At 39.5% G+C, this 20,751-nt stretch overlaps 1 protein-coding gene across 1 annotated transcript; it reads left to right on the top strand.

Moving 5' to 3' along the window:
• Window positions 1-36: 36 nt before the first annotated feature.
• On the top strand, window positions 37-14,531 carry LOC101858330 (proteoglycan Cow; the record flags this gene model as incomplete). The annotated part of the gene is given in 10 exon segments (XM_005092907.2): window positions 37-482; window positions 3,549-3,591; window positions 4,594-4,693; window positions 5,012-5,195; window positions 6,456-6,498; window positions 7,104-7,259; window positions 7,755-7,961; window positions 8,523-8,573; window positions 11,766-11,912; window positions 12,502-14,531. Coding segments are annotated over 10 exon segments (1,191 nt in total). The 3' UTR covers window positions 12,546-14,531.
• Window positions 14,532-20,751: the final 6,220 nt, after the last annotated feature.

Raw genomic sequence — 20,751 nt, 5'->3', positions numbered from 1 at the left:
CCCCCCCGTTTCGTTTGCCAGCCAACTCAATGCAAGCGGACATCCGGTCCGGTTATCTCTAAAATAGGCAGTGACGATTCTGACGAGTGGAGATTGGGGAAGTGTCACTGTCACAGCAAGTAGCAAGTCACAGCAACGAGCGAGACGAGTTCGCCATTGCGAGGAAAGGAATTTACCGGGTGCGAAGCGAGGGTTGAAAAAACGCACACATACAATATTGTGCCTCTATCTATTATCTGTGATTTGTGTTAGTTAAAATCTTCGTCATGAAGAACTTTGTAATTCTGTTAGCAATATGTTGTGTGATACTTGTTCTGTCTGAAGCCTCTAAGTCCAAGAAAGAATGGAGACAGAAAAAGTATTCGAAAAAACTGGGTCATCATCATGGTCACAATGGCATGGACAAAAAAGCCCACAGAATGGAAGGTGGGCACCACCATGGACATCATAAAATGAAAGGAAAACATCATAAAAGGGGAAAGGTGAGTACTTATATAATCATAAGTAGTGAAGAGTAGGCCTACACACACCTTAAAAAAACGGGAGTCTTGGTACACCACCACTGACACTGCTCTCCACTTACTCTCCTTGCCTTAGGCTACTAAATTACCTCCTAATTGTCATTGTTGAGTAGGCCTTCTCAGTTAATACACAGTAGTGTCAGTAGCACTGTCTGTACACATGCGATTAAAAGTAGAAAGAAGCAAACTATTTTTAGGTAAGTCGCCCATCTTGTTTGACGTCAGACCCCAGGATACCCCTCCGATCACGTGACTGTCGTGACTGCATCGTCATCTAAGTATAGACAACCGCATGGCACCAAAGATGGAAGTGTCTAGGCCTAATATGATGCTTAATCTACACCTTTCTCTCGGAAGTTCTGATAGCTGTTTTGATAGCGCGTCTGCGTTTGATGTCGTGCAATGACTTTTGGAGCGGTTCGATTCCGGTCCCGGACAGTTTGTTTTTTTCTCTTTTCCTCCTCCCGACTGACCAACCGTTCCATAAATTATAGGCCTAGAATCTAGCTAGATCTAGATCTAGTTTGTAGAGTTGCTTTGAAGTTGTTGTTTTTATAAAAAGTATTAGATCTAGTGATTAAAAATGCAGGAGAGGGGGGGGGCAAGTTGGTAGATCTAAATCTAGATATATCTAGATCTAGATCTAGTCCTCCTGCGTCTTTATGACAATTTTCGTGCGGTCTTCCATCATGTCCAAGTAGGCCTACTAGATCTAGAATCTAGATATAATAGATCTAATCTAGAATCTAGATCTAAATCTAGATCTTGGAAAACCGAAATGTTACCGAAAACACGTCGTTCCATGTGGGTATCCCAGGAAGTGACGACGTCACATTACTAAAATTAGCAGCCAATCAGAAAGAAGATGCGTCTTTTCTACGTTTAACGGGATGTTGTCTGTACTGTATGAATCATGGATTGAAATGCGTCTCTGCCTCCTAAGCTTGGCATCTCCCAAAACAAAACATCCTAAAGTCCTAACAGGGCCTTGCATCGACTGCACTTCCAACCTTGGGTAAATTTTTACTTTCACTCCCGCACACAGATGCACTGTTTCAGGGGTCAAACTGCTGTACTGTTTGCTGCAGATCACACATAAAGCCACTAAAACTGTCGCAAATCAATTATTTTCAAGACAATTTCAAATCTAACTGTAAAATATCAAATTATGGGTGTAAAAACAGGGGGGCATGCCCCCCTGTAACCCCCCAGATTTTCTTTTACCCCAGTGGGGCAGGCCCCCCTGGAACCCCCCGATTGGTTCAAAGCATGTCTATCTTGGTTAAAAACAATCAAATATTTCAAAAACCATTAATTTGCGACGGAAATGAAGTTGATATTCGTGTTCAGCGCATCAATATTTAGTAGAAAATTTTTTTAATAGACAACTGGTAGCTGAGTGTGAGACGGGAGGGAAAGTAAAAAAATACCCAACCTTGTTTGTTCCCCACCTCTAGATCCAGATCTAGTCTGTAGAATCTAGAATAGAGAGAAGCAACATTTGCGCATGGGAGGTAACTAAAACTTAAACAATTGATTAAATCAGAGTTGGCGGAGGGAGGGGTATAAAGATTATTTTGAGATTGAAACATAACGTACTCTCTTCTGTCATCAGCTTCCGAAATGGGAAGGACTTTCGAAATGAACGACCACTCCAACAAACACAATTTAAAGAAGAGACCTAACCCTGACCCAACCCCTATCCGCACCCCATCGCTCCTACCCCAAACCCCTTCCTAAACCCTAACCCTCTATTCTACTCTGTTTCATAGTGGTCGCCTGTTACGTGTTACGAAATTCCTCTCCCGAAATAAAATAAATTGCAACTGAAGTTAGGATAGATTTTCTCGTTGGTGAGGGGAGGGGGTGTTATTTGGTTTTATAGATCTAGCGTCAATTGCCACAGAGTGAAGCGGTGTCAAGTCTGAAAACAACGTTCTATCTCTTTCGCTTTCTATTCATAATGTGTCATGAACACATTAATAATTTATAGATCTTAAACCCCCTCTATAAGTTGATATGTCATAACGAGTAGTTACACATATTCTGAGGTTCGAAAGGAAGTAGTAGGTCAATTTCCGAATGTTTTGGACTCAAATTCTTCTTTTTACTTGAACAATGGTATTCAAAACTGATCTATAAACTTATCATTTTTCATCAGGTAAGTTCGGATCGGGTGACTAGCGCCAGGCTACTCGTCCCATCTAGGATTTCTCTGATCGGTCGATTAGCCCTGCCTGGCCTGCGGCTTCTGGCTCGTGGGAATTTGTGTGCATGCTCCTTTAAAATTCGCGTGATCAATCACGCAAGATTCAGTCACTCACTCGGTCACCCCTTGTCCTCCAAGTCAAGAGTTGGATCGGTCAAAATGGCAGCTGAATTATGTGTGGGAAAGACTTACCAAAGATTTAGAGACCTGAGTTAAACAATTTCAAAATTTAGCCACTTTTCACATGAACCATTTGTAATGGCAGATTGCAGAAATCTGTCTCTCTCTCTCTCTCTCTCTCTCTCTCTCTCTCTCTCTCTCTCTCTCTCTCTCTCTCTCTCTCTCTCTCTCCCTCCCTCCCTCCCCTCCCTCCCCTCCCTCCCTCCCTCCCTCCCTCCCTCCTTCCCTCCCTCCCTCCCTCCCTCCCTCTCCCTCTCTCTCTCTCTCTCTCTCTCTCTCTCTCTCTCTCTCTCTCTCTGACAGGTTGTCTTAGACAGGTGATCCTCTCCGATAGTGTCATTATAAGAAAGTGACGGGAAGAATTCGTAACGAGCGACCAATATGAAATATAATAGAATAGAGGGTCAAGGTTTGGGGCAAGGGTAGAGGTAGGTAGGCCTGGAAGTAGGGGTAAGGGTATGGGTTGGATCAGGGTCATCGTGTTTGTTGGAAAAGTCACTCGATACAAAAGTACTTTCAAAGTGGGAAATAATATGGTAAAAATCTATACCAACCCAAGCTGATAATTTTTTCTGGTGATTATTATTTGTCTATCATGTACACATATGTTTGTAAAAAGTGTTTCTCTTACATTTCAGGTCAGTCACAAGAAGCATTTAGCATGGTTGAAAGTCAAATCAGGTGAGAGTGAAAGTCTATGCTAACTTGATTAGTTGAAGTGTCAGTTTATTATCACTGTATTTGTGAAATTTTTATCCTTCTGCCCTGTTGTAAAATAACACTCTAGTCCTTTTCCCTCCAGAGGGAAAAGTATTTTTTGTAGAGCAACAATGTAGAGAAACTTTCACTACTTATATATAGATTAATTAAAAGCACTGGAGTTTGTAGAGTATTGAGAAAGTGGGGGGTAAAAAGAAAAGAAGGGTTTCTTATTATTTCTCCACTGCGTAACCTTCTTTTAGTTTCCCCTCAACAGTACTCATAGGGGAGGTGGTGGGGATTCTTCAACAATTTTGGATGTAGAAAAAAAATCCCTTATGCATGCTTTGACTTTATATTTTCTTTCAAATGGCCATTTTTTATTTTGAGGTTCCTATGCTTTTAACTTGTATTGTACTTATTGTGGAAATGTTTTTGGAACTTTTTATTTTAAAAATCAAAAGATATTGAAGAGAGCCTGTATATATATATATATATATATATATATATATATATATATATATATATATATATATATCTTCTCATTGTCTATATATATATATATATATATATATATATCTTCTCATTGTCTTGTTCCCTCGTACACCCAGTTCTCTTTATGACAATTATGAGACAGTAAGACAAAGGCATTCAGTATCATACCCAATGAAACACATGCTGATACAACAAAGTACAGATCGGTGGCCTTTATTTCGTTATGCAACATTTTCTGTCACACTTTAAAGTTATCCATCCTCTTTCACTATTCTTACTGTGACATAAAATCTGACCGTTACAGCAGACACACTTTAATCTGTAATCTCAAAACAGCCAATGCCTTCCTCCTGCCATACTGTTGTTTGAATCTTAGACATTCTATTTTTCATTGTGGTTGTCAGAAAGATCAAATCAAAATTTTAACATTAAGTCAGTTTAAAAATTTCTGATATGGGTTGTTTCATTTTGCCATTTCAATTTCTATAGCTGCAGACTGTGGTCTTCAGTGTGGACATGGGGAAGTTTGTATCTCAGGGCCGGTCGATACAAAACCATTGTGTGTACGCAAGAAGGACTTGAAGAAAAGGTAGAGATGACACTTCATTTTTTTACTCTTTCTTCTATCTATAGTCTATACTGGCATGTAAGAACAGCATCCTCTGTACTGCTTTTGTCTTTATTATTGCAATTTTCATACTTCAGAAAATTGGCATAGGCCTAATGGTCAAACTTGTAGATTTTCAACTGATACCATTTTCAAGTTTATCATGTTTTTTAAAAAAATTACTGATATTTTGTTCAAACTCGACTTGTAAATTTGAAGTTTTTATTGCCATCGGGCTATTCAGTGGCCCTCTTTGTCTTTATGTCTTTATCTTATTAGAGGATTTATTTCACTCTACAGCATGAAACTCTTCCATCGTTATCAGAAGAAAGAGATGAAAGCTTGGAGAAAGTTCCAGAGAGAAAATTACAGTGGAATTAAGGATCATGAGTACTACAAATTTGACAGCAGTATGGCAGACATGAAGAAAAAACATCTTGATAAGCATGGATATTCTCATCACCTTGACCTTCATAAGGGAAAGGTTGGTATTATTATTTTTTTAGATTTTGTTTTGTTTTTACAGCAGGTCTTGGGTTTTTTTAATTCTCAACTCCTGATCAGGAATTGTGATCTTATGCTTTAAAGCAGTTGCTGACACAGATGTGACCTGCAAAATAGGATCAGCAACTGTGCAACATGATTGAAAAAAGCATGGATTATTTTATCTAGTGGTAGTGACTTGATTTTGTTTCTTTTAACAAGAATGCTTAACATAATTTTTTTTTCTTGGGAAGGTGTTTATTGTTGTGACGTCGGTGGCCTAGTGGTTAGGCTCTCTGACTCACAACCGTAAAGTCGTGGGTTCGAATCCTCTCAGGGGCCCGATGTTGTGTCCTTGGGAAAGGCACTTTGCACAAATTTTCCTCACTTCACCCAGGTGGAAACGGGCACGTGTGAAATCCGCAGCTTGCACTGTATTCTTCCGCGGAAGCTGAGAATGTTTCTGAGTGTTCTCAAAGGGTCTGCAGGGGTAATAAATTATAATAGTTGTAAAGTGCATAGAACGTTCTCTTGAGCATGGATATGCGCTATATGAATGCAATTATTATTATTATTATTATCATGAGAGGGTTTTTTTTTCGGGGGAGGAGGGGAGAGATATATTGGACATAATCCTGAATCTGTTGTTTCATATTTCTGTAGAGAGAAAAACCAATGATAATGTTTTGTCTGAATAGATGAAATTTACAAGCATTTATATCATATGCAGGCTCCTGGTTTTGCTTATCTTTTATAGATCTATCAGACATAGGGCCCAGTCAAATGTAGATTTTTGATTCTGTGTTTAGTGTCAACGATATGACAGGATTTAACCTTTTTCACTGATTTTTAACAATTAGTAACAAGAGTTCCCTGCCTCTCTACTCTTTCAGAGATGTCTTTAGGTGCTTTTGATTTTGAAACCTGAAACTGATTTTAACTGTCAGTCACCATTATTGTTGTTGTTGTTATAATTTACTCATCAAGAGGACTGCTGTGTATGATCTCTTAATAAAGCAAAACCATCTTTAGTCTATCCTGTGTTTAATATATGGAGTATCGGCTCATTTGTTAATAAATTATTAAAAATAAAGATTCAGTCATATAAAAATTTGAATTTTGAGTTAATGAGGCAATGCCAAGCCATGTAACAAACGTGAAAAGAATGCTTTCGACTTTTCCATCACCATTGGATTCTTGTTCCTAATATTTGAAAGGCGTTCTGTATTAGAATGTTTATCTTAATTTGTTTTCTTTTCAGCATATGAAGAAACCCCATGTTCCAGGTCTTGTTGGCAAAGAAGGTAAGTCATCTGGTTTACTACCAGCACAGAGTGCTTCTTGTTTTGGGGGTAAATTTAAGATCAGATTCATAATATTTTATTGTTTTCAGCACTGGCAACATTTAATGGTACTAATCGCTATAACATTGTTTAATTCAATCCCTGCAATCTTTGTAAATTTTGTTAATGTATCGTTGAAATCTTTAAATAGAAGGTATGTGAAACTGCATGTGTTTGTAACATGCATGTGTAGTGTGTAGTTTAACTATTTTTTTGTCCTTTTGGTGGCGTCGGATAATGGTGAAGGTAATCCTACCTGTTGGACAGAATAACGGTTAGGTTTATCAGCAACTCTGTATACCTGTACAGTTTGATTCAGAAGTGCTTATATAAATACTCCATAAACTTTAGGTTTACCTAATATATTGTTTGAATTTTGTTGCTGGGGTCTCCATATATGTACTTGCACTGCATTTCCCATTTTTTATGATAGTCAAATGGTCAGAAAATAAATATACTCTTTAATTGTGATACACTTGTAGTTCGATCTATGTTCCATGTTGGAGAACTTTATATTTGTAGTTTTTCATGTGCTTTTTTTCCCCCTTCTTTTTCTTCTGGAGCAGAATGCACAACAAGTGAGTTTTCACAAATGAGAACAAGAATGATGGGCTGGTTTCATCTTCTTCATGGACAAGATCATTTGGCAAAGAAGCAAGCAGGCAACATCAAACATTTCCATAAACATGTGTCTGTCAAGAAGGAACTCCGAGAACATGATGGTAAGAGAAATTGTCAGTGGTTTGTCATTGTCCACTTATTTCTCCTTGTCTTGGAACTCATCTGGAAATATTTTTTGTTTTAGTTTTTTTTGGTTCTTTTTTTACTATGTTTGTGAAGTCCTCCGACCATGTTAGAGTGTTTTGACACTGGAGTAGACTTCTACAGTTGGGCAAAAAGTTCATTCCTAATGTCCTGAAGGGGGAAAAAAAATTCAGGGACAAGCATTGTCTGGCTCCTGGTTGTGTAACTTCACTGGTCGGGAGATGGTAGACTGCTTAACCTGGGAGTCCCTTCACTGAAAACTTACTACTCATAAAAATAGCACACTGGTGCCAAGGAAACTTTCATACTATACAGATACATTTAAACATGCTACACACACTTCTCTGTGCTGAAGTTTCATGACTGTCTTGTCATACTATTGATTTACTTCTCTTATAACGTGAATAGTTTTGGGAGGGTTTCTGATATCAAAATATTATATGTGTAATCAGGCAACAGGTGTGAATGCTTCAAGTCAGCAATGTGGCAGTTCAACCAGATGGACAAAAATGGCGATGATCATTTGAACGAGTTTGAGATGAGTGTGATGGAGGAGAACAGCATGGAACCTTGCATGAGGCCATACCTTACCTCTTGTGACCGGAATGCAGATGGAAAACTGTCCAGTGATGAATGGTGCTGTTGTTTCGCTAATGTCGGTAAGTGTGTTTTGTTCTTCCTTTAGAACGAAAAATGTCATGCAGACAGTTGTTCATTTAACCCTATACGTGCGCCCTGGGGTCATTTTGTACTCCCGGGGTTGTATTCTTCACATTTTAGATTGCTTCTAGTGCGAAGATCTTTTTGAAATTTTCATCAGTATTTCTCAAAAAATCATATTGACAGACTGCTATGCAAAGGATACAGATCGGATTAACAAGTAAATTTCCTCTTTGGAAAGTGGGGACACAGAGTTCAACTCGTTTTATGGATACAATAGTATAACACAACGTACGGATAGGGTTAATAATAATTTTTTTCGGGTTGTATCTTTTGTGAATGATCTTCGTAAGTGTTTCTAACAAAAAACACAATGCTGAAAACATTTTTCCTATAACACTCCTGTTACAAGTAGACCTCAACTGTCAGTATGAACTGCCAATCGAAGTCTTTCAAAAGGCTCCATTTCCCTTTTATAAAAAGGACCAACCTGAGCTTGATGGTAGTCCAAGCTAGCTCTGTTATTTGTTTGACTAATGATGGTGTTCCTGTGTCCACAGTGGCTCCTTGCTTCAAGAAGCTTGACGAGATCAGGAGGTCTGGAAAGCCAGGTACAGTACTTACTTTTTTTTTTTTTTCTTTATTATCTATTAAGGCTCTCAGTGTTGGCTTGAGGGGAATGGAAGAGGGGCAATTTTCAGTTCAAGTGTATTATGGTTTGGTATTTAAGACATCAGTGGCAATGTTTTTGTTTTTTTTACTCTAGTAACTTAACTTAGATTTTGAATGATGAGGATTACAGTATTCTTTTTAGTAACCAATTGTCTTATTCAGTTGAACCTTGAGAAAAGTAGTTGGTATCGAAAGTACTACTTTAAGATTACCTGTGTCAATTTGTTATTCCTGAGAGTGAGAGTAAAAGCAACGTAGACAACATTGAACTTTGATTGTGCTTGTTACCTGCCAGGTCTCTATTGCTTCTTGAGGATGGCGTATTATTGTTCGTTTTTGTCAAAGAACCTCATTATTTGCTTTTGCCTTTGAATGGGTCATTAGTTTTAAATTGATGTCTAATATAATAAAAGACATGTGGGTAATATTTGTTACCTAAGCTTTGTCTTGATCCTGTGGGTTTTTTTTCAACAGAACAATGTCCAGGATATTAGATCGATTCACCTTGTAGGTCTATGTCTTAAAGTTGTTTTTTTAAACATTGCCTGGAAATACTAACTGAGTTTTTATAGTATGCGCTTTAAGAAATCGATTTTGGGCCTGTTCTACCACCATACCGATAAGGTGTCAAAACTACCGGATTTGCAATGGGTGCTGAAAGAATAAAAAGAAAAAAAGAACATTCTGCAGTGCTTCCATTCTTCTTTGTTTTTACGGAAATCCGTACCTTCCGAAAGTTCTGTACTTGCCGCATCATCATGTCAACTCCATGCGTTAAAAGAGAGCTCCGTAAGTTGTCAGATGATTACGGCAACTCTCGGCAATATGCTGTATTAGAAGCTGCCAGATTGTGCATTTCGTATACTCGACCGTTGTCTATCTGTGCCGTTCGGTCGGCAATAGTTTTTCAGGTGCATATCGGCTAAAATCTGTCTACTCACGATAGATAATCTTCCTCCTTCTTTTCATTCATTCTTTCTTTCTGTTTATCTTCGGGTTTTTGCTGCGGCTGGAAAATCTGCATTTAATTCATTTATCTAGAAAACAAAATTGTGAATGTAGAAAGAAAATCGATGCCGAAGCAAAACATTCTAAAATCTGTATTGGTCTCGAGAATTGGTCAGTTCCAAATGAGGATTCTACGCAAGAGAACTGCGGGAATTTATTACCCGAGAATGTAAAAAAGAAATCGCTGAGACCCAAGAAAATGTACAAAGTCTTCAAAACCAAATCTGAAAAGCCTACAGAGTTCATATTTTACAGGTCGCGTTTGTGATATTACGTTCGGCTTTCCCCAGTCTGAGGGTACGTTTCACGCGAATAAGTGGCTATGGTGGCAGGCGGAACTGTAGGTGTAATACAGAGACTCCATCGGGAAAATCAAAATCTACTTTCGCTTTCGTTACTGCTCAGAATTGTCCGATGATAGTTTGATTAGAGATAATAAAAATTTGTAACATGCATTTTGTGCATAAGAAACAGTGTCGCCATACAAATTAAATCGATATTCTCACTGATGTCACTATAATGACAAAAAAAAAAGGTAGAAAAAGAAAACAAGCGTCCTCCGATTTCTAGATTGTCGGGCCGGTCATCGTGACCGGTCAGTGAACCTGTGAGAGTTAATGAGTACGGGACCGGCCGGTGGTTATTGGGGAAAGCCTAATCAAAGGTCATTCAAAGTATACGGAATTGAGGGGAGGTGTTTGGCGCAATAAAGTTTACGGCAGCAGGAAAAGGCCGTGGAGCAAGAAACTGATGCTAAAATGATAACTTTAAGTGGAACTGGTTTTGCCATTCGGCAATTGAGTGAGTAAATGAGGGAACATTGGAGTACAGGCTTGATGATTGTATCTTCCAGGTTGGTGTTCCCGGATTTGTCAGTGATGACAAATTGTATAGTGGCAATGAGGAAATGCCATTTTTAACCCTTGGAAAGCTCTATGTTGGATGCCTATGCATCATGATGGCTTGTTGCTGATTAAAAACTGGTACTGTGATTTAGCATTTTGAAAAAAATCAATACTTAGTTTTCAGTGATTCACCGATTGCCAGGTTTTCAGCATCACCACATCCCACGCTCTCAGTCCTTCCTGCTCCGGCTCTCAGTACACGCTCTCTTTTATTTTCACTTTTTTCTCTGCCGTAAGCCTAACTATAAAAGTTTTATAAATAAGTTTTGTCTTGCATGCTTTTTAAAATCAGTGATTGCGGAAACCAAACATGGTTTTGGCAGTTGATGTTCTTCTTGCCTCTGCTCAGGCCCAGATCAGGATTCATTTTGTATTTTTAGGGTAAAACTAGTTAAAATTAATTGTCTGTCATACCTCTAAATCACGAAAGACTTATTAGTGTCCTATGCTAGTGTCAGGAAATATGTTTTAATATAGTTTCTATTAGAATGGGCTGGGGGTTTTGAAGTCACCCTGCACTCAGTTCCAGATTCAATACTGAATGATAGGTGCTTTGAACGATAGTCCATAAATTTTTTATTTTTTTTAAACCTCGCCTCATTTCATACACACAGTTCATTGTAACTTGTGCACACCCAAACACCCCCTTCCCCTCCCCACATATATAAACACACGCGATAGCATGCGCACATGAACACACAGACACACACACACACATGTGCATGCACAAACAAGTTTTCAAAATATAATTACTACCCAATGTCACTGAAAGCAAACGCGTTCGATGGGGCAACGATCGCCTTTTTTTTTCTTCTTTGTCTTTGTACTACCTGATTTTGGGCCAAACTACCTGAAAATGACCCTAAATCTACTTGAAATGGAAACTTTGAAGTAGGCAGCCCTGTTCTTTCAGGAAAGAGTGAGGCCTACTTTTTCCCTGTCAGGAGCTGTTGAATATGCCACAAGTCCTTTAAACCTTCTCGGGGTCATGGAGGTGCTGCATTGCTGAATGCTGCACCTGCTGTCTCCACCTCTGACAGTCATGAGCAGGGGCTTGGACTTTGACACATTGGTGTTGAGCTCAATTTCATGCAGTGTGTCTTCAGCAAGAATAGTTAATAGGCCTATAGCCTGTTGAATATGTGTTGTGGTCAATATTTTCTGACTTTTCAACTTAACAGTGGGGGTGTTTTTTTTGTGTCTTATTTGTGACAATAGTGACCTACATGCCGAGGTGTGACAAAGAAGGCTACTACATGAGAGAGCAGTGTATGGGGGAGACCAAAGACGCCTTCAAGTGTTGGTGTGTGGACTACAATGGAAATCCCTACAAAGGGACAGAGAAGGAAGGGCGTGCCCACTGCAGTAAGTAATTGTGTTATTTTCATAGTCCTGTTTGGTCTCCAGCCAGTACTTTCACATTGTTTAATGGATGAATGGAAGACCTAAGCTCTTGATTCCTCAGAGAAGACTGATTTTTAGATTTTTTTTCTCAGTTACTGCTGTCCGCTGTTTTGAAATATTTAGAATGTTAAATAGTCAACCGGCTGTTTAGGTGCACTGAGCCCAAAATTTGGATTTTTAAAAAAATTGCTGTTTCTTTATCTGTGGTTAAGGTTGCCTGCGCTCAAGAAGTATTTTGTTGAAATTCAAAGTGTAAATGGTGAGAAAACAATAAAAAGAACATAATGTAGATACAGTTGTTAAGAGGATGGGTGTTTTTCTCTTTCCTGAGGAATTTTGCTTTTTTTGGCTAAGCAAATTAGTCTTTATGTTAATATACCTGCACTTACAGCGTGTTGGTTATTACTAGATCTGTCCTTGTCGCAAGGTCAGGGTATGCAAATTGAACACTAATACTGTTGGCTGATGTTCAACATCTCTTGAGGGAGTGATAATGTGTGATATGAAATTTACACAGTGTTTTATAATGTTGTTTTTTTGTCTCTCACAGGCAAAATGGCACTCCAGATGTACGAGGACGGACGTAATGTCTAACCGTAGGAATGTGCCTCGCAAGAGAATCTCGACAACAGGGCTCTCAATATATTGCTTTAAAACAAAGTTTATGCTGTGAAAAGCTCTTTTTGTTGAAGAGCTGTCCTGTTGGATGCAATTTTTTCCATTCATTTTATTATGTATGCTTCAATGTGTAGGGGCTGTATAAAACGTTTTGCGCAGTGACCGTTCATGCACATTTTAAAAAATTACTTTCCGAGTGATGGAGCTAAAAATCAAACTGTAATAGTTAACTCAAAATAAATTGTACTAGTCCAATCAATTTAGAATTGATTGGTACACTGGTAAGCTCTTGCATGTATTGAATACTTGTTTTGATAATCTGTTTATATTTTTAAAGGCTTTGCCCAGGGCTTTACATTTTTTAAAAGAAAGTGCTATTTGTGTCTTCCGTGCAGTCTGAATATGTCATGCTGAAGCCCTTTTTTGTGATGTACATCTTGCAAAGCTGATCATTAAGTGATTAAGTTTTATACAAAAATATACTTTATTCGTATTTTTTTATGTGCGTGGAAAGATAACTGCCGATCAACCATTTTGTGAGCAAAATAACATACAATGTTCCATTGATGAATACATTATATAGTGTTTCAAATGATTCATCTATACCTTTGTTACATGTTGTGAGAGAAATAGAAGTTATTCAAATTGAGCTGTTTATGTCAAAGACGTTCATTGCGTGTTTTTTTTTACACAGCATGCTTTCTTCATTTGTATACAAAATGATTTCATGAACTTTGTTTACCAATTGTTCTCCTTTTCTTTAACATGTAGAGCTTTCTTAACTTTATTTTGTTGTTTTGTTTATGCATGGACAAATATTTTTAGTGTGCCCAGTATACAAGACATTCTCATTTACACATTCCATTTTTTTTAAGGGGTAGGAGAGTGCAGAGTTTCACAAGCATCCGTATACTAAGTCTAAGGAGCATTTATCTTCTCAGATATGTACACACAGTACAGAGTAAACACATCTCCTGCACTTATGAGTATGTTAAAGAAGTGTGAAAGGAAACATCTTGCCAAATGACTCCCTCTATACTCTTTTGTGCTATTTGGTTGTGTTTAGTTGTGATTATTTTATGTATACACATACCGATACATCTATAAAAGATATATATATTATATACATATACTCTATTGCAATAGATATTTTGAAATTGAGATGTGAAACAGTACACCATGTCACTCCAGGCCTTTTCTTATTTTAAGCACAAGTACTAGTCATCTTCGAGGATTTGGGGATTCATGGAATCTGTTTGAGTAGCACAGCCAGATATTTGAACCAAGTTGTTTCTCTGACCATTACCATGGTGCTTCTCTATGTCTATGTTCTTCTTGTAGTTTAGAATTAAGAGGGGTTAGCAAGATTATAGGCAATCAGTTTGTTCCTGCTTTTGTTTTTGTTAAATATAAGAAAATTGTTCAACATATAATTTTCTTTAAGCAGATTTGTTTTGAGGATACAGAGAAAATGTGATCCGATTTTCACTTATGTAGAGAGGGGTTCTAACTAGTTGTATTATGGTCCAATAACACTAGTCCAATTTGTTTACACCGTTGTTGTCTTGTTATTTAACAAAATGTAAAAAAAGCTTTTTTTACAAACAGATGGAATTGAGGAAGATTATGCAATAGGATCACAACACATCATCTGCTCTCACTCCTCTTTTACTTTTCCAAGTATCAATTGTGCTTGTTTGTGGGACAACGAAACTTTTTACTGTGCTGTTGATACCTGTCTAATTAGCTTTTTTTGTGATGTAGTCAGATCACATGCTGTCCGCTACTACTACTACTGCTTTAGCCTTTTTCTTTCAACACTAGCTCTTCCTAGCTTTGAAAAACTTACATTCCATCGATTTATGATTTTTAAAATTATAGCCATAGCGTTCCAAAGGATCTGTTTTCTGCATATTTATATAAGTATTTCTAATCTCTGCAAATAAACGATTTAAGTGAGAAGGTTTGTTTTATTTCTTGTGTCATTTCATTGCATTAGCTTAAAAAAATACATTTCCAAATTAAAATGAGATAAAGTTTTGCATTTTGACAGTACAGTCAAACCTAGTTACAGTGCCACCCTTGGGACAAGCATGAAGTTGGCGGAACAGTGGGACTGGTGGTTCCTCTGCTGCATAGCCCGACTGCTCATCAACGTCATGAGACGTAATTCTGCTGTGCGATCTGTGTTTGAAAAGTGTCTGTTTGTTGGTGATATACATGATTGACATACATGAACATGTTTCCAGAGCTGAGAGTCTTCTCTCTCTTCTATCTATATATGGATTTCTTGTGGGAGAAAGATTGTTGTTGTTGTTATTATTGATCCAGCAACAGCTGGGCTCTCGCCCTTCTGTCCAATGCCATGTAGTGATAAGTGCAGGTTTGCTGCAGTTGCTGTAATGTTCCATAGAGTGTGTTGTCAATGTTAGGTCTCGGAGGGAGAAGGGTAGCTCTGATGTCATTTAGGGCTGTGCAGTGGAACAGGTGATGCTCCACAGTCTCATACGCATAGTCACACAAGGGACACATTGGAGGAAGTTCCGGGTTTATTGTGTTCAGGTGGAAGTTGAGCTGTATATGTTTTGTTCATAGGCGGAAGATCGTGGTCTGTTTCTTTCTTTGAAGGCGGTTGATATTGTCATTCCTTTTTGTTGTGGTCATATGGGAGAAAGATTATAGTAGCAAACCAGTGGATGTTGTGCACAGAGAGCAGCGTGTACCTCTAGCCACTAGACTAGCGGTCAGTTGGCTGGGCATATGACGGGGTAGATTTATACTAGTTAAATACGGACGTTTAACTCAGATAGTTGGCAGATGGTGGTGTGAAGGAGTAAATATGATGTTTATATGCGCTCCTTTTCATACATTGGCAAAACCTGGCGGGGGTGGGAGGGGGGTGTTACAACGAAGTTTGACAGTATTTATTTCGCTCATGGTCAAGAGATTTGACAACAGTGAGATCCTCATTTATTGAAGGGAGTGCTTATTTAGGCCACATATATGGCCTTTAATAAGGTTGACACACACCCCCCCCCACCTAACCTTATTAGTATTAGCCACTCTTGTTGTCAAGGGAAGTGCTGGACATCAAATTTCATGTGCTTTGAATCTGGGGAATACAGATCATTCGGTCCAACTACTATAGAACTTGAAAGTGATTATTTTTCTTATGAAATCCATGTAAGTTTAAGCCTACAGTTAAACTTGCTCTAATGGCCACTTGCCATTTCCTCCCTTTCCAAGGGTTGGAGGTTCAATGTTTTCTTTTGCCAAGGGAGGCTAACTAGTGCATACGACTTATTTATATTTAGCAGTTGAACCCGTGGTTTAAAGTGAAAATTTAAGATCCTATTGCAATGTGTGCTTCGCGGTTACCTTTTCAATTGTTCAGTCCTGAATGGTTTCCTCGGAAGTGTCTCCTTTTGTTAGAGGTCTTTCCCCATTTAGTATGGCCAAGAAATGAGTTAGCCGACCATCTATCTTAGGAAAAAGAAGAATTGAGCCATTCTCATGAAATTATAATAATCTTCTTTGAAAAAGATGTTCCTGGGTTTCGAAAGTTCCCGTACTGCTATAACTAGCAATCTTAATTCTTATGACTTTTTTAAAAAAGTGTGCTGTCAAGTATACTTATCATCAGAGCTGTTAAAGTACTTTTAAAAAGGTACTTAAGTACAGTAAAAGTAAAAGTACTTTCCTGTAAAATGTACTTGAGTACAAGTAGGCTACTTTTTTAAAAAGTACTTATGAGTACATTTTGAGTACTTTCTGCTAATATGCTAAAACACTTCAGTGCTAATGCAAAACATCATATTGAATAACATATCTAGTATATTTGACAAATTCGGCCATTTATTACTAATAATGTAAACAGTATACAAAGCATTTGAATATACGCACTGAACGTAGGTGGAAATGGTCCGTGAAATTTAAAAAAAAACCCAGCAAACAAACAGACGCAACTAGTGAGTAAGTGATATTATGAATAGAATTTGTTTGAGCAAGACAATATGATCAAGTGTAAGTCAGTCCTAGAGGTCGGAAAGTAGGAAAAGTATAAAAATTGGAAAATGTAGAGACAAAGTTTATCTAAGAAAATAAAAAATTGATGAAAATGGCCAGCAAAAAAAAGTGCTTTGAATTCTTCTTTAACAAATCCTCAAGGAATCAAGGTAGCCTTAAGCACAAACCACAAAAAAAGGAAAAAAGAAATTTAGGTAGCCTAAAAATTGTTAGATTGATTTACATTGAAAACTCAGTTTAAGTTTCAATTGATTATGATAGTGGTAAGACAGAGTTTGGTCACACTGTGTAGTCCACGGCGCCCACGGCAAACCAAAATAGGCCTACTGTGTAAGTGCTGAAGATTAGATGTGCTACAAGAGAGTAACAAATATAAAAAGAAGGAGGAGAGAGATCAGGACGATAGGTGTTTGATAGGAAAGAAGGAGCAAACCACACCAGAGCACCCATCAACCACCCACAGTGTCGCCAAAAGTTAAGATAGTAAACTATCTTTTGTAATAATCTACATGGTGTCTGTAAAAAAAAAATATATATATAGCACAGCATGTCAAGGAAAGTCAAAGAACTAAATCTACAAGTACATGTATGTACTGGTACCTAAAAATACTGAAAGTGTAGTAAAAGTAAATACAATGTAAACACACTGAAAAAATAAATCCTCAGTTCTCAGATATTTCCAGCACATCATACCATATATCCACACACAGACAATAGAAGAACATAGTTTTCCTCTACCTCAAATCAGCACTTTTCCCAACCAGTACGGTATTATTGTTATCTTTTCATCATGCCAATTTGCTGCCAAAATATATGTATTACATGAGCTGTTTTCGAATCCGACACTTAGTTGAAGGGAAACAACCAGTTTTACCTACATGTAATTTCCTAGAGTCTAGTAAGTGTAGTGTAACCAAAAATTCTCTACTACAGTAGTCTCCGCCTAAGATCCCAGTGCTCGGGAGCAAGGGAAATATGGGATCTTAGCCCGACGAAGCTAAGGAAGAATCTACAGTGACCCAAGAACTGACGTGACCCCTGGGTAGGTTTATGACATATGGCGAGCAAAGAGTGGTCATCCTTGATGACCAATCACAGTAGCATGGTGCCATGAGGCAAGCCATAATATTATACCGTACACTCATTAGCATATCGTCTCGAGATCTTTATCTTCGTTTATCCAGTTGCCCCTCCCCTTTACCTGTCCAAAAATTGTAGCCTTCCATCTCTGATTGAGTTCCCCCGCCTTTGTCGTTACGTACCATCACGCTGTGACCACACCAATTAAAATTCAGGCTGTCTCGCAATTTCGGGAATAGAGAAAAACTGCCTTCAACTGCAATGGTCAGGGAAGAGTTCACAGTTCGATGTGATCCTGCCTGGAGCGAATTTGTAGGCCCAACCCACCCAACGAGGGATGAAAGTTCAGGTGGCGAGCTCAGATGCAAGTGCGATGTTTGGGGAAAAGAAACGCCCATCGGTCAGTTCACACCTCGGTGTGATCCCGTCTGGGGATCATTGTACCGTTTCATGGAGTTTTACAGCGCATGTGATCACTTTCACAAGAGTGGCTGATCTTTGACGCGACGGGCAGTTCTTTGATCTCAACTTTTAACTCTTGGTTGATCGGCTGTGCTCGCCCGGGTGTTTGTTCCGTAAATTATGATCGGAAATGTCGGCACTTATTCTTTCATTAAGCTTCAAAAGTACTCAAAATGTACTTGAAAAGTACTCAAAAGTACTTTTATAAGAAGTATCGGAGTACAGTAAAAGTACTGGTTCTCAAAATGTACCGGAGTACAGTAAAAGTACCGAAAATTGTAACGTAAGTACAAGTACCGGAGTACTTGTACTCCGTTACAACCAGCTCTGCTTATCATCTGTAAGTCTATCTTTTTAGATTTCTTGCCACAACAAAGTAGGCCTACTTTTGTGCACTAGCAACAAAGTCACCTTTGCCCTTAGCGTAGTGTAGACTTTATATGATTAACTTCAGTTAAGCCTAGGTTCTGTTCTGATCCAGTGATTGAACAATTGTTTCGGCAGGCTCAGCAATGAGGTTATTCAATGTAAGAAAGACCCCCCCCCCCTTTCTTCTGATAGAGAGGGAGAGAAAAAGAGAGGAAAAACCGGGAAGGGGTGGGGTCGGGGGCGGAGTAGAGAAATTGATGAACTAAAGCAGCTACGAGCTGAAATCTTTTAAACAATAGGCCCTACGTTTCACGCTGATATAATGACAACGATGCCAGCAGCCCAGTCTGCTACAGCTTTTTTTGATGACGAAACATCGCCTAATGGCATTTCGAAGGCTTGTCACTGCATCCTATCCGAGACAGACTTTTAGTCGAGGGTCCCAAATTGACCCAAAATGTGTGAAAGTGTTTATAAAGAGGCTCACAACTGAACTAAACTCACACAAAAAAGGCAAGGAACAAAAATTCAAATAAAGATACCGGTAACTGAAAAAGAGTTTGACCGAATTCTTCTTTTCAAAAAGACGGTTTCGACTCTTTAGATTAAGTGAGTACAATTTCAGATTTCAGCAGCAACAAGAAGTTCATGTAAAATGAGTTTGAAATACACTGGTCGGATTTAAAAAATCTGAACAGTCACAGTTCTTCATGAACATGTCTATAGTGGGTGTAGCCACCCTGTTTGATCAAACACTCTGTACAGCGTCGACGCATGGACAGGACATGCTTTCGGAGAACTTGTTGCGATTGGTTCTGCCACTTCTGGACGAGGTAGCGCAAGCGTTGTAGAAAGGTTTTGTGCAGGAGCGTGGTTGTCCCTTATCAGCCCGCCAATGTGGTCCCAAATGTTCTCTTTTGGCTTCAAATCCGGACTACAAGTACAAGCTGGACAGTCCATGCGGGTGACAGCTTGCTGCTGCGAGAAGTCCCCCCCCCCCCCCCCCCCCCCCCCGGGGGGGGGGGGGGGGGGGGGGGGGGGGGGGGGGGGGGGGGGGGGGGGTGCTGTGGTGAGTTGAGAAGCCTCCTCACACCTTAACAGACTCTCCACCGAAGGGTGCCACCAGCTGGATGCAGTCAGGGTGGCACCTCTCTTATCGGCGCCTCCAGACGTGGGCTCGCCTGTCTGGGTGCAGCAGGTTGAATCTGGATTCGTCCGAGAAGTCTACCTGGCCCCACTGATGTCGGGTCCACTGCGAATAGCGGGCAGACGACGCTCGGCGAGCTGCTTTGTGGACTGGCGTGTGCCATGGGCGCCTGGCAGGGACACGAGAATCGAACCTGGCTCTACGGAGAGTGAGACGGTTCCTCACCGTTTCCTCGACACGTGGACATTGGTTGTCACCTGTAAGTTCGCCCCTTACACCGTTTGCAGTGGCGGTTCTTGACGTCACGGCCTGTTTGACGTTAAACCGGTCGATCCTGTCGTTGGTCAAATGGGGCCGCCCTGGTCGAGGTCTGTCCTGGACCCTTCCGGTCGCTCGCCATTGTTCTTGCAGCCTCTATTTGACTGATGGGGACACCCCAAGTGGACGTGCCACGACTTGGAACATGGAGCCAGACAAGGGCTCGTCCTCTGTCGACACCAGGCAGGGAGCGTCGTTGGACCATCGTGTTGTAATGAAACGTGACTGAAAATCGCTGGCTTTTAATAAAGGGTTGCAAGTGAGCATATTTGTTATAGCCAAGACCTGTTTAGCACGTGCAAAGCTCAGTTTTATAGCCTGCAGTCCCTATGCCAATGTTGCTGAGTCAGAGAAATTTAGCCCTTTTTTCATGCTTTTCGACTTTTTCGGCATGCCCTGCGTCGTCGCTGCGAAGCTCGTGTGGTCTAATTTGCTTTACAGGCAAACTGTCTAGTTGCCAGTGCGTGTGCCAAGTTTGGTTGACTGAACTTTACGGGTTTGTGAGATATTGAAGTTAAAACTTGACAGGTGAAAACGCAAGGTGTTCCTTGGCTTTTTTGTGCGAGTTTAGATGGAACTAACAAAATCGCAAGCAAAGCCACCCACTTTTTGAAGCGTCCTTGAGGTCATAATGTACTGTTATCAGTGAACAAACACTTAGCCATCAGTCCACCGTTGATACGAGAGAGAGAGAGAGAGAGAGAGAGAGAGGGGGGGGAGGAAAGAGAGAGAGAGGGAGAGAGAGAGAGAGGGAGAGAGAGAGAGAGAGAGAGAGAGAGA

This window comes from Aplysia californica, unplaced genomic scaffold, assembly GCF_000002075.1.
Source record: "Aplysia californica isolate F4 #8 unplaced genomic scaffold, AplCal3.0 scaffold00055, whole genome shotgun sequence".
Lineage (NCBI taxonomy): Eukaryota > Metazoa > Mollusca > Gastropoda > Aplysiida > Aplysiidae > Aplysia > Aplysia californica.
This window is presented reverse-complemented; position numbering and strand designations above follow the sequence as displayed.